Below are 15,152 nucleotides of genomic sequence, written 5' to 3'. Positions count from 1 at the left end.
CTTTTATATAAAATATACAAGAGGGAAGAGATTTGCTGCTTTTTTTGCCGGTATCTTTTAAATTTTACATTTGAGGCTAGGAAGCGGCACTGGAATATCCTCATGTTCCAAAGTTGTGTTTGTTACTTTGAGGCACTGTTCTGGCAGGACTCCAGAGACTTTTCAGAGTCTGTCTGCCTTGCTAGCAGCCAAAACAGCTCCAGAAATTGTTCTGCTCACCACTTTAGTGCCTGATGCTCGCAGGTACCGCTGTGCTTTTTGTGCTTCCCTCTCCTACCTGTACCCGAGTCTCCAGGCAGTGATCAGCCTGAAGCAAAGGATTTTGGATTAATAATAAAGCAATCGTTAAAGTTGCTGGTTAGTGCTTATTAGAAATTGTCCTGATTTAACAAGTTTTTTTCTATATGAAAGAAAAACAGGGTAGAATCTCTCTGTTAAAATACACATAAACTCCATAGAAAAGGAGTGCAATGTGATTGCTAACATGTACTTTATTCTGCATTATTTTACTAAAACCTTGTTTAATTTTTTTCATGTACAGTTGAAGAATAAGACTGAATACATTCATTCAACCCTTTCATGAAATAGATTACCAGTAATATTTGAGGTGAGTTAGTTAACTACTAAAATCCTCAGATTCAAAAGTCACAATTTAAGAACTTCTTTAAAGAAGTTTTCCACTACACAGAAAAGGAAACTAGTGAAATAAGTTTCTACCAAGAAAACAGGGGAGTCCGTAAAGGGAGATTATAATTTCTCTATGTTCTTATCTGCATGCTGGTGCAGGACTCAAAGTGTAGTGTTTTACTACCAAACTATAGAAGAAAATGGCGTGTTAGTTTGCTAATTGTTAGACCAAGCAACTATACACAACTTTTAGTGTTTGTAGCAAACATACCTGTAGTTTGCACTTTATGGTGCTGTGGGTTTGGGTGTTGAGGGTTTTTTTTGGTGGGGGTTTGTGGGTTTTGGTTTTGTTTTAAACCCTTATTTGTAGAAAAGCTGATATTTCCTTCCTTCCCTGGGTACTACAACTGTTAAAAGGTAACACCAAAACCTCACCTTTGGTGGGTGGTCAGGCTCCTGGGTCGCAGTGTGAAATTTAAGTGGCTTCGCTTCAGGCTGGAAGTGCCGACGTGTCACCCGAGCGTGGGGGCTGCTCAGGCCGTTCGTTTCTTCCTCTTTCGCCTTGGTTTGCTTCTGGTGCGCTGGTTTTGGTGATGGCTTCCGTAAGTGAACCTGTTGGGATGTACAGACAGGAATTCTGTATGCTGAAGAGAATTCAGTAACGTTCACATTTGTCACAGGTAGCATTCCAATACTTGGACAGGTCAAGCTTGAGACAGGTAAGGGCAATGCCCTGTTTGCACCTATTCCCTGGGCTGACAAATCTGAGTTTTGTGTTTGGAATAACACAAGCCAGTAGCATACAACAGCTTCTGGGGTTTGTGGCATAATGCTTGGCTATTTTCAAACACTTTCCTTCCTTGCCCACCCCAAAAAGTGGACACTGAGCAAACAGAGCAAACAAACTCCCACAGGAGACCCTGCGTTATTACAAATCCTCACCTGCTGAGGCTCTGCTTGCCGAACCACCCTGTTTAATGGACTTGGCTTTCCTTCATCATGGAGTTGTTTGCCTGTTACCCCCACACAGGCTTTGTTTTGACATGCGTGTTCATCGCTTTCCATCTTCTTTTGCTTCTGCTGAACTGGTTTTGGCATAGGCTTTGGTAACCGAACCTGTTGTTGTACAGGGAACAACTTTGTTTAGCAAAAAGAAGTATTTCAAAAAGAAAAACATTGCATCTTCAGTACCAGGAATGTAGAATGAGAGTAAGGTTTTAATCTTTCTCAAAATAATAGTTTTCGGTATTTGAATTATCAATAAATGTCATCTTCAAACAGCACCAAGTTAGAGCTGTGCTATATTTGGGAAGTACGCTATAAAATAAATGAGAGTTGTACGTTTCAAAACATTCACTACTAACCTTTATTGGGAATGATGCCAGTAAGTCACTGTTTCATTAACTGGTCGAGCTGAATGCATCCTGTGTCACTGGACTGAGTCAAACACAAAACTATCTAAAATAATCACCAAGTTTTCTGGCTCTGGTAATCTAACTGAAGAGTTAAGGCTTATATTCTTTTACGGTCTTCTAAAATGCAAATGTGGAATACACAGTGAAGAGTTGCATGAATTAATGCAAGTTTTTTCCTGTGCTGCTCTAAGCACTAAGTATCAAATGATGTCTGGTTTTGGCTCTTGTCACTTGGAAGACAAATGTAGCCAAAACACAGGCTGTATGCCACATGCCTTTGGTACTTTGGCACACTAATAACTCTGCAACTCTAACGTTTGCATATGGGCCTCTATGCAGCAGCTGGATCTGAATATAGCAGCTAAAAAAATAATGGGCTGCTTTTTTCTACTGCAAATTAAATACATACAGGAGATAGAAACTGCAAACCCTACATACCGTTTAAAATGCCACTAGCACCTCATACATTGCTTAATCCAAAACACCTTTTAAGAATACAATCCGTAGTTCTGCTCTGTGAAAATTACTGATGTTCAGCAACATAAAGGTCTAGCTGTTCTGAATAACTCAAGCTGCTTTCAAACAGTCCACCCCAGAAAAAAAACAACGCTGCAGACAGCCCTGAGAACCTAAAAATTACAATATTCCATCCTAACGAAAATGACAGGTTGGTTTTGATGTAATTATTTCAAGAAAGTAGTCAGCTGGCCTTATCCTACTTCATCTGGCCCTAACACACTTTCACTGGGGGTGAAAAAGCTGAAAATATTTATCCAATTCCAAAAACTGTGGTAAATAAAGTTGAGAATTAACACAATATTTTATCACTTATGTTTGGTGTGTGATTGAAACAAAGAACCCGGATGTAGCCACTCTTAGGCTTCTATGTTGTCTCATGATTAGATTCTTGTACTATACAGGGAGCTGCATCTTAAAATTCATGTTTTCTAGCAATTCCTCTTCAAGAAGCTGGTGTTGCAGGATCCCTTTATTGGTACTTACAGGTGTTTACTGGTCTTCAGAAAGGAATTAACCCAAAAGCACCTCTTTCCTGTGTACCAAACTGGTAGAGGTGGAATCAGACAGGTCATCTGGAGTCACATTCTGCTCATAAGCAAGAAGTGAGGAGACAGTGGATTGTTTGTAGTGGCTCCCACTATTCTTAGGTTGCCTCTTTAATGGGAGAAGTGTTTGGTGAATAAAAGGAGAGGTGGAAAGGGAATGCAGAGGGCCGAGATGAAACGAGTCAGCCCCAGGATAACGACAGACAGTGCCGTGAAGAGATGCAGTGGGAAGTGCCTGCCTGTCAGCGAACAGTGTCAGGGCTGGAGCACCAAAGTGCACCAGGCCTTGAATATCCCCAGCCAAAAACCACGGCCTGAAAAATCCGATTCTCTGAAAATAGCAATAAACGTAGAGCAAGTTCAGTTATCCGCTCTATCTACTTGTATTTAAGTACTCCTTAAGTCCTTTGAATACCCCTAGAAATTTCTTTCCTGCACCTGTTTTGCAGTGAGGGTTACAGGAAATTCGCACACATAAGCAGCAGAGCTGGCCAAAGAAACACACGTAAAACCAGGTGATCATCGGAGCAGCGCTAACATTCTTACTATCCAACAAGCAAGACACTCAACACAGAATTTCTCTGAAAAAGTGATGACAGGTGCCAACTTTTAGCAACATGCAGACATTCCCCCTGATCTTGTTCTTGGCCATCAAAACCAATTCCACGTCAGCCTACAGCACAAGAGCGGTGAGAACTGACACTCCTCACTCCTGGAGTTTTCAGAGGGGTTGTGCACTTGCAAACAGCAAGTGCTACAGCAGCTTTTACAGCCTGGAAGGTCGGGATCAGCTTTTGTGCCAGCACGCTGTCATGTCTTAGGCCAGGCAATAAACATTAAGAAAGAAGAGATTTACTATTCAGTATCTGACTCCAAGAAATCAAAGACTCTTGTGAACCAGAGATCCAGCTGGATCAGCTGGAGATGGGTTACCAGCTACCTGATATCCCAGTACAGACAACAGTACAAACATTTTAAAAAGCCTCTCAAATTAATGAGGACAAAGTGGTTGCCATCCCAGCAAGAGAAATACTATCATTGAATTACCTTTTGGGTTTGTTAAAAGAGAAAAAAAGTTATAAAAACAGAAAAGTCAATAAAATTGCTAAAATAAGTATCTGTAATTACCAAGATCAAAACCCAGTGCCTTTTTATTAAACATGAACTTTTGTTCTGCCTTCCGTAATACGTAAATAGTGCTGACAATTGGTTTGCGAGGCACTTGCTACAATAAAATGTAATTGTATCATGAGAGAAAGGTGACAATCAGGAGATCATGAAAAAATTACATATTCTCACTGGTGGTTAATTAGCCATGCAAAACCCCCTCAAACAGATATTCTCTTCTATTAGGAATGATTACTATGCAGGCCTACAGATGTCAATACCACAGTCATTCAAATACTTCTTTCCCTACTAATTGAAGGTTGTAAAGCTCTGGTGCCAAGGTTTTGCTTCCAAAGAGCTAATTTATGACTAGAAGGATATTTTATGTCTTCAGTTGCAGCAGCTACAAAACTCAGCAAATCAGAACCATCTGTGCACCGATACTTGAATCACCATTCATCTAGCAGCCTATCAGTCACATTAGTTTGCATCCTGCATTCTTGGCTCACGTACGCTTGTGATGGTCCAAAGTTCACCAGAAATATTAAAAATGAATGGTACCTTGACCCTGCCTTATTGCACACGCAGCAGAGACAGAAACGGGGCTTTTGCATACGGGGAGTTGCGCGGCAGAGGGATGCTGGGACTGACATTTCCCAGCAAGTCCAGTAAGACTGCTAATTACCTCAATCGCCGCTTATTAAAACACGGCTTTATTAACTGTGTACTTTCGGACTTAAAAGTACAAAAGGAAGAAAATAACAATAGCTGTCGGTTTTAAAATTCGGTGTTAGTGCATCATACAGCGTTTCAATAACAGTTAAATCTCAGAATAATACCTCCTCCACGTTCCTGGCTGCAGGACTATAAAGGCAAATGACAAAGAGCAGTTTGAAAGCGAGAAAATGAATTAAATGCTTTCACTAATAAAGGTAACTTTGCTTTTAATCTGGAACGAAGGAAAAACCTGGCATTCAGGCTTGTCTTCAAGATGTTAGTGAACAAAGTCCTTGACTTCCCCATTATCCTGAAAGTAAATCATTCTCCACAGACCTACCGCTTTGAAGCGAGAGGCTGCAGGTCAAAAGGACTCATGGCAGTTCTTCCTCCTTAAGGGTTGACATCCCACGTTTTAGCAAAGCCAGGGGAAACAGGAATTAACAAACACGGTGTATTTAAGGCATAAGAACTGCTGTGTCAGTCTCATTTTGAGATCTTAAGCTATTTCCTCTTCCACAAAAGAAAAGGCAACAATCAAGCAGGAGATGTCAGAAATGATCCCAGAACTGTCTGTCTTACTTTTGAAGCTGTAGCCGCACGGTGGTTTCGCGTGCACGCTGCGGCAGAAAATTCCAGAGGGCCGTCGTAGCGAGTTCCGCTCGACTCTAGTCCGTCCAGCAGGATTTTCTTGAGCACTTCATACTTTGGCTTCTCATCATAAGCTAAGCCATAAACACATGCCAAAAACTTGGATGTTTCACCTGTGGAGCATATTTTAATGGAAATTTCACTTGGTGCAGACCTAGAACTTCAGAAAGAATTTCATTCCAAAATAGTTGCCAATCCTACATTGCCAAACAAGATGACACAATTTCAGCTCCAGACACGCTCAAAACACAGAACTGACAGTATCTTGTCTTGTTGAGATGAGAAAAGGAAAAGACAGACTTGGATAAACAAGCTAAACCTTGAGCGCTATGTCTCATTATGCACGTGAAAGCTAACTATAAAAATTAATCAAAAGACTTTATCGACAAATATTGATAGTTGTGTGTGAAACAGAAGTGTTTCAATTTGATAGATCATAATACCCCTTTAAATATTAACTACTCTCACCAACACTATTTTAATCTGCACAGATATTATACTCTGAATACTTTGGAAAAAAAGCAACATTTTGTTTAGTTCTAATACTCCAACAAATATTGGTTTTGAGATTACATCCTAAAGCAGTCTAACAGCAGCATTATTTTGCTATTATTGAGTGGTTCTGGAAACAGGGAAACCACTAAATGGGCAGAAATAATGCCATTAGGAAAAACATATGGGGTGGATCAAACTTCGCTTTCAGTTGGAGACCCAAGTGTATCCTAAAACCCGAGTACTACACCAGATATTAGCATCTGGTAAAATCCCAGCAGGAAAGATTTATTAAATATGCATACACATCATGAATACATTTTATGTCATACACGATGCATTCCAATAATTCCAATACAGAAAGTGAATAAATAAAAAATAGATCCTGACTTTTGAAGGAAGTTTGGTGTTTTCCCTGGGTTACTTTTGTATTTCAGTGAAGGAAGAAACACAACAAGACAAACTGTCCATTCATTTGTTTTTTCAAACTCTGAATACTGAGCAATAAACCTTTTGTAGACAGTTGCTTACTATTTCCATACCAACAGCTACTTCTGTTTCTAAAATAGTTACTAACACCTTGCATTACATACGGCTAAGATCCCTTATGTCACTCTATGGCGTAGATCACAGATGAGACTGATCAAGATTTTTGTACTGCAACACATTGGGGCTGAAAATTTCTTTATATCATCTGCTTAGTACTTGATGATGGGATAATGCAGGAAAGCAACAGAAAACAAGTTCCTGCAATAAAAGCGTGAAGTATCCTGTGTCAGTAAGCACCAAGAATCGGGTATTGCAGAGTGACCAGCGTTCAACAGCATCCAGGAATTTACCTGCTCCCCTTGCGCTAACCGGCCTTTGAGCTGAAAATGGTTCAAGTATAATAAGCTTTACCTGAAGGGCCTGATCCAGTTCCACTGAAGTCAGAAACCTGAGTTCAATTTAATTGCGCCCTGAATTAATGAGTGCGACATAACCTACCAATGAGTATTACATAGATACTGTGTCAGCAACTAACTACAGGCAAAATTCTTCTGTTGGACGGGTGTGTGTAAGAGTGGTTCATGCAGGCTGGATTTCAAGGGCTTGATTCCGCCTGCACACTGTAGTTTGCCCTAAATGCTCAGCCCTGGCAAAGGCCTCTACCTTAGGGTGCAAAACTTCGCAATACGTTTAAGATTTTAAATTGAAGACTTTGTTAAATTTGTGTTACTTGTACTTCTCCTTCCCCCAAATAGAGTAAGACGTTTAAGTGGTTTTTGGAACGGGCTAACGAGCTGTATGGTACATAGCGCAAGCACACTTACCACAGCTGCTTCCAGAAGAATCCCATTCCAGCACTGAATGTGGGAGCTCATCCATAAGTCTGAAACAACATGAGAGTGCAACAATTTAATGTGGTTTTGGAGCAGGTGATTCTTCATTTGGGATTTAGGAAGACAGCAAGCCTCAATTCCAAAGGGAGTGGACCTCCAGGATAGCTAATGATTCACAGTACTGCTTTTAAAACACAGTCTCCTCTTACCAGCTATATTTTTAACTCTTTGGAGACTGCTGATTTCAGCAAGACCAGGCTGACAGCTAAGGCTGCACTTTAAAGTTAAGTTTTTCTTTGCAGATGTTTTAAGCTTTCTAGAAAGAAAAAGCCTTTTTAAGCTGAAGTTGCTTTTTCCAATTTCAGCCCACAATGATTAATATTTGTATTTTGGAATTTACAAAACACTTCTGGTCTGCCTACCAGTCATTGAGCATCAGGTTCTTTCTGCCACATGGCTCACGGGCCGCGGGGTGACGGCCGTTAGGACTGCACGCAGGCACGGCAGGGACAAAGGGGGACAGGGAAATTAGACAATCTTAAGCCCCATGCACTTCATAAACTGAAGGGCAGGGCCACAGACATACTTTCTGTCCACCCAGAAACAGAAATAGCAAAGGACACTGGAGCTCAGAATCAATCACACACTAAGAATGGATGAAGCAACAGCAGCTCTCACCTTGTGCAGATACCAACCAGGATCATCTCCCAGCACCTGCAGGAACCTGCAGCTGCACAAGCCCGCTTGCCCCAACTAAGTGAAATCTGTTTGTCTATCTATTAATACTGTTAAGGAACCCTTTTTTGTTTATTTGTTTAGAGGAGCCACAAAGATACAATCAGTACCAGGACGTGTTCTAAAATGCAGAAAGTTGGGATGCATTGGCTAATAACCTTCCATTGAATAATCTGCTGTGTAGTATTAAAAATAGGGGTTTCAATTTTGGGGAAATGAAACATTTAAATATAAATATTTGCCTGTCATCTATCTTAAATTCTAATTCAAATGGAGTTTCTCTTCTGATTACAGCATAGCAGAAACATTTCTAAACTTAAATATACCAGCAGTCCTTAATGCCCAAAGCTTCAGCACAGTTGCCTCATCAACCCAGCATTACTGGAAGACTAAGAACTTGTAGCAAAGGGATGAAAGGAGGAATGAAGTGGTGAGTTTGGGGTGCTGCTCTGGCTCCTGCCTTTCGGCTGCACCCCAGTGCCAGCCCCAGCCCCACACAGACCCCACAGCAAAGGACACGCACGCTCAGAAGGGATTTGACTGTGCTGGTCATGTATTAACTGATAAGCAACTGGATACACTCATCTATCCTGATGTCTATTTCTGGCCTTTGAAAACAGTATGGGCACTGAAAATTAAGATAAATAGAAGGGGATGACCTGGGGAAGTTACTTAATACCAAGAATTTAATTCAACAGACTAATAGGATATTTCTGATACATGGAATCAGTATCATTTTCCATGCATTTCCTCTAAGCTTCTGTTCGCTGGGCATCCTGCAAATGCGAGCAATCTAAGGGTTAACCGCAAGGGAAGAATTAGTGAAGCAGCTTGATTGATTAAATTGATTTAACATTGAATTGTATAAGTGTTACCTTGCAGGGGGTTGTGTAATGATCAGAACTTCTAAAGGAGAAATATTAAACATAACATCGGATGTCAACATTTACAGATGCAATCTGTATTATCCGCAGTCTGCAGGCTAACCTTTTCTCTGCTGAGAGCCCATGCCACACTGAATTTGCAGATTGATTTCTGTGGATCAGCTCTCCCTATTGTGTACCTCTGTTGTGACTTGCCCTACTTAAAAGTTTGCTGCCTTCTCCAATTGTGCCGTTACATTTATGGGCAACTACTCTTCTGTGTAGCTTTCCACAGGCTACACTGGACCACATGCAATTAACTCTCTCAAGTCCCAACTGTAAAAGCAGAGAAAGAAAACACTAATACACTCTGTTGCTTTAGTAAGCTGTAAATGAGTCATGCTGGGAAAAAGGAAAGATTTTAATCAAGTTCTTCAATATTTTCGTCGTTAATTGTTTGCAACAGGAGTAGGCTTATATAACATTAAAAACCTACATGAAAACATTTGAAAAATAGTATCATATAGAAAGTAAAATAAATTAAATACACATGTGGAAGAATCTTTCCAGAGACGTCTGTACTATAGTCTCTGGAAAGTACCCATGAAGATTTCACGGAAACACAGAACTTTCTGATGTACAAGAAGACCTGTACTAAGTCACAAATGCTTTCTTCAAAAAGAGCATTAAAAAAACTACACAGCAGACAAAACAGCTGGGTACTGTGCCTTTGAATTTCTCACCTCTCCATAGCAGCACATACATGAGCACGTGCAAGAGGTATATATGCACAGAGTCCACATTCTTAACTGTTTCTAGTATCTCAATTAAGGAAAATGGTTTAAGCTTTCTCGTAAGGTGATGTAAAGGTGTCTTTTTTTAAACCTGTTTTGTTAAACAATGAGGATTTTGCAAGCTAGGATGCATGTGTGCATGTACGTGTGGGTTTATACTTACTTTGTTTTCGCAGCCTGGACAGCTACGGGGTCGTTCAGGTTCTGTTCCCAGGGCAGCTTCCCACACAACCACTGCAGCATGCAGTAGCCAAGGATTTCAAGGTCACCTCGTCTGGACGGGGCTAAAAAGGAGGGAGGGAGGGGTGGAGAGGGAAAGAAAAGAATAGGAAAAAAAAAAAAAGAAGAATAAGAACCTCTTCTTAGGAAGTAAAAAAAGACTTTGATTGAACTAGTGTTGATGAAATATGAAAAAGCCAAATGGGCAAAGTGTTTTGTTTATTCAGCTGTATTAGCCCTAAAACGCCCCGGCGTTTGGCGGCAGTCCACGGGCAGGCAGTGACTTGTTGCTGTTGTAGCCAGGGTCAGCTTCCTCACCTCCTCCAGCTCCATCCTTCCTCAGCCTGGCCTGTCACATGGACTTGATCCCCGTGGCCTCTGACATGATCCAGACAGCCCATAACCGAGTACCAACACTTTCTCAAAGAGCCAAGCAGTAAAACAAAGAAATAAATGTCTGCTGCTAAATTGCTAACACATGTTCCAGGAAGTCCATGGGGTCCACATTGGTCATGCAGGGACCCTGCGAGTGCAGACTAAACACTGATGGCCTTTCCTGTTCTCCTACAGAGCTGCTTGAACTTGGAAGATATGACAAAAGTGCCATCTAGTGTACATTTACACACCAAAGTTGTCTCCTTACAAGTACCGTTAAGTGTTGAGAGTCGTAGCACAGGCTAAAATACACTTGCTGTTAGCAAGGCCTGTGTAAACTTACCACTACTACTTCCAAAAAGCAAGTTATTTCAGGAACAACTTACTCTTCTCTTGCACACCCCACACAGATATACTAACTACAGAATACAAATACAGTAGATATAATTCCATCAAAAAATAACCCCATCCCCAAACATCATCTATGCAGACAAACAGGTAACTGAAGTTAATCTACAGATTGACATTTCCAAGAGAACGAGGAAAAAAAGTGTGATACTAATAGAATTGCTATTGCTTGCTGCTATTCAGAGGAAACGAAACTTGAAAATAATGCAGCAATCCTGAATGTTCAGTTTTTCTTTGTACACATTTGACTTGCAAGCGAAGACCACACGGAAGCTGCAAAACCAGGAACTGTTGATCGTGACTAAAGAAAGACGGCTGTACAAGTTAAATTTAAGATCTTCCAAAATGAATTTGCACTTTCCAGGAAAAGAGGATTTCAGATTTGTTTGGTACTTTTTGTCTAGTGTGAAGACGAGTAGTTGAGCGTAGTGCTGTTAATCCAGCTGTAAACGGTTATCACATTTTATGGGCCTTCATTAAATAAATTCCAGAAAGTCACTCAGCAAACCTATCTTTTAATTTTAAAAGTCATCTGCTAAAAGCTACGGTGCCAACACATCATAACTGTTTCTTGTTACCATACACACATTATTGTAAAAGCAGAAGATTAGTTCTTCTGCGTTCTCTATCTTAACTGCTATTAGACTACGGGATTATTAAAGGCCCTTCAATCTAACAGAATGCGACAACATCCCTCGGGTGTCGTTCATTTTCTGCACTAGATTCAGCAACATCCTAATGCAAGACTTGGCTCTCATATTAAAATAAAAACACACAATCTCTACCACTTGCTGTTCGGTAGTGATTTCTTCAGCCATAAATCTCCTGTTAACTGTGGAACGACTCCATTCATACACATGTGTTCACAACTCCTTTTTCCATTATGGCAATTCCAGATTACAACCATATCAGGCAGCACTTTTGATTGCAGATCCTCTAATTTTCACACGACGCTTTCCTGGCACCTGTTTGTGTAAGATGGGCTACAGAAAGTGGCCTCTTGAGAAAAATTGTCAAAAAGACAATGGGCCGCTTTTTTTCCACTGAGGGACTAATTGATATGAATCTGGAAACAATGCTAAGTCAATTAGATTTCAGAGGCTAACCTAAGATAACTCATTTTCTGACAAAACAGTCCCTAGAGAGTCAAGTTGACTTCTCAGTTAACGTTTTGGCCATGACTAATTACCTTCTCGCTCCCATGCAGATCGTCCAGCCATTTCCTGACTAACGAGGGCAAAGCCATCGCAAACCAGGAGCTGTGTGTGCAAGTGAGACCTTACCAATAACACTTGCTAAAGCCACATTCCTCAGCTAGGGGAAAACAGACCAAAAAAAGGTACGTACCTCACTAAAAATTAAAAAGGGAAGTGTTTTACAGAGAGATGGTAAACTCCCGTATCGCTTTATCTCCCAGGTCACTGCAAGTGTTACTACAGAAAGACATTTACATGTGTTTTTCATAGAACCACATGAAAATGTCAACATTGGATGATCTGACTGCACAAGCTGATTGTTTCTGCTGCTTTGTCAGCTCGGTCTTTGTTAGAGATGCAACTTCCTCAACTTCCTAAAGAATTTAGAGACACATTAAAAAATATTCAACTAACTAATCTTTAATGAATATTATCCACAAACAATAGAATAGAGTTCTAAGCCTAAATAAAGCACTAATACTTAAATCTCAACTATATGTTTACTTGAAAAAAATCAATCTGCTAATACAATTGGTGATTACAAGAATTCCTGATAAATATTAACTGAGAGAAGTCAATCTGGCTTAATTTTAAATGTGATAGCCATGCAAAAATGAAACCATTCTGTTTGATAACTTGTCACTGTTACAAGAGTATACATTCAAAATAGTACTTATTTAAATCAAATTCTCTCTGTGAACTAAAACCTTGTTGGCTCTTTTTTTTTTTCTTTCTTTTTAATAGATTTTTGATTTCTGCTTTTCTATTAACCAGAAATGTTTTAATCATTACTTTAGTCTCATATGAAATACAATTTTGTGGGAATATGTTGGCAATATTTTATTTCACAAGATTTTTATAGTTTAATTTGTTAATTTTAAGATTTAAGGCCTGATTCTGTCCTCACTCTTGCCAAGATAAATCAGGAACAATTCCACTGAAGTTAATTCATTAACAGCCATGTCAACGAAATCAGAGTCAGGCTCTCAGGAGTTTTAGACACACCACAAACACACTCAACATGCAGGCACGGGGTTCAGCGGTAACTCAGAATAACATCACTGAAGCAACCCACCCTGAGAAGAAAATATATTCTCTATCTCCATATACCGGATTTGGCAACTATCTGAGCCTCTAATTCATATGCAGATTCCTATTCCAAAACAGAACATAAATGATATCACACCAGCCACAATATGCTCTCCAAACTACACTGCTCTCAAGAATTCGTCTGAAACCCACATTAAAATGGGAGTGTTCCTTGAAGGCCCTTATTAAGCTAACTTGCTCAAGCCTTTTGGAAAGATCTAGCAGGCTAACAAGTGACAGATGAAATGTTCTGCTATTATTTTTAATTAGCACTGTTGCATTATAATTTCAACATCGGTGATTCTTTAGATTGGAAGCTTTTCCTAACAAGGATCATTTTAGTTGCTCAGATTGCATCGACACAGGTGGAACCTCCACAACACACACGTTCCTGTTCATTCACAAACTCGAGCTCGTACCATAGCCATAGCCATCAATCCAAAAGCCCCAAACGGAAAGGAATGTTAACATGACCACGGAGAAATGTAATTATGTTTAAAATCTATTATCACAAAGTTTTAATATAATCAATGAACTAAAAGTGATGTAACTTCTTGACTCAAGGTTGGGATGACTAAAATAAAACAGACAAATACAAGACTTGTCAAAAATCAGTGCATCTATAGGGGCAGGAGAAACAAAAAGACCAAAGAAAAAGCTAATAATTAAGTATTGCTTCCCCAAGGTCCTGGTCAGTCTGAGGAGTTTACTGCAGCAGGATAGTCACTAACTGAATAGTGGGTGGCTACAGGGTAAAGGTTAGATAAATATAGATAAATTTATGATAAATGTTAATGCTTAGAGACCATTCTGTACAGTTAGCCAGTCTGAGGCAGGGCAACCACCAGCAGGAGCCGGGAACAATCTCTTTCCCACATGTCCAGTTCTGCACCGTTAGCTTGGCACATCGCTGGAGTACCCACTGACAAAAACCACCACCACGGAATACCGGCAAGAAAAAGAAACCCAGTGCAAACACGGCGTCATCACAGCTCTTCCAGAGAACCCCATTTGGAACATGGCAGAGCTGTCCTGGACAATCACAACAGCCTAACGAGCAGACAACACGCATGGGAGCTTCACCACAAGATCTGGCTGGGAGAGAAAACTGTGGTGGCAAGAAGTGCAAGGTACCTGGTCAGAAGCCCCTCCTCTGCTGGGCACACATTTCTAATCCAACACTCAGAAACCGCAACATTTTATTTATTTCACACTGCAAAGTTCCACTCATTTTTCACCAGACCAGTTCTATTTTCCTTTTATTTTTAGGATTTACAGTTTGTCCCGCACACGATCTTTGGGAAACACACACCGAACTGCAGCAAATCAATAACTCATTTGACTGCCAAAAAAATCCAACAGGCTCCCCCTGACTCTTAACTCTGCATGGACAGACACCAAATAAACCTCTTGATCCAGAACTATTTAGAGCTGAAGTTCTCTGGAAGTCATGCAGGCTCGGAAATAATACGTTTCCAGGCATGGGTGTTTATATTCTTGCACATCCTTCCTCACAAAATGAACCCGGCATATATTCCAGTCAACTCCTGCATGTAAAAGAAAAATGGCCAAGCACTGAGCTATGTTTTTAATATCAAACAGCAGCAGTAGATACAGGTTCTGCAAGGATTTTGGTAGGAGATCTACACAACGCAAGAGATGGCAAAACTGGGAATAGTTCCTGTGAAGCGTTGTTAAAAGGAGAGTTATCTTGAAATCTATGGCAAACAAAAATACACGCTGGAGTGAATTCAACATAGACAGTTCATACTCTTACGTTCATCAATGACAGCAAATTAAAACTGGTCTTACGCACTCAATGCACAGGACTGGAGTATTTAAAAAAACTCAATATGTTAAGCGCAGTATATCTCCAGAGAAATTAGGTATTGACTGCATGCCTCAGTGAGTAGAAAAATCTACAAAAATCCATAGGAGACATTGATCCAAATATTACTTTTTAACACTAACTATGTAACAACTTTTTAAATGCACACTGGGTACAGATATAATTCTCTTTAATTATCAATGAACAAACAAAAATGTAATACTGTTTGTACAGTATGGTCTTTAGAAAC

General features: G+C 40.1%; 1 protein-coding gene across 1 annotated transcript in view; it reads right to left on the bottom strand.

Annotated features, from left to right (window-relative positions):
- VRK2 (VRK serine/threonine kinase 2) overlaps positions 1-15,152 on the bottom strand; it is a 39,662-nt gene that overhangs the window by 1,384 nt on the left and 23,126 nt on the right. Inside the window, exons 9-13 of the mRNA XM_065834579.2 lie at positions 9,951-10,071; positions 7,387-7,445; positions 5,513-5,694; positions 1,570-1,743; positions 1,063-1,239 (exon numbers count right to left, since the gene is read on the bottom strand). Coding sequence (XP_065690651.2) covers positions 1,063-1,239; positions 1,570-1,743; positions 5,513-5,694; positions 7,387-7,445; positions 9,951-10,071 — 713 coding nt within the window. The remainder of the gene's footprint in view (positions 1-1,062; positions 1,240-1,569; positions 1,744-5,512; positions 5,695-7,386; positions 7,446-9,950; positions 10,072-15,152) is intronic.

The sequence above is a fragment of the Patagioenas fasciata genome, chromosome 3, assembly GCF_037038585.1.
Source record: "Patagioenas fasciata isolate bPatFas1 chromosome 3, bPatFas1.hap1, whole genome shotgun sequence".
In the NCBI taxonomy this organism is placed as follows: domain Eukaryota; kingdom Metazoa; phylum Chordata; class Aves; order Columbiformes; family Columbidae; genus Patagioenas; species Patagioenas fasciata.
Note: the sequence above shows the minus strand (reverse complement) of the source record. Positions and strands in the feature narration are given on the sequence as shown.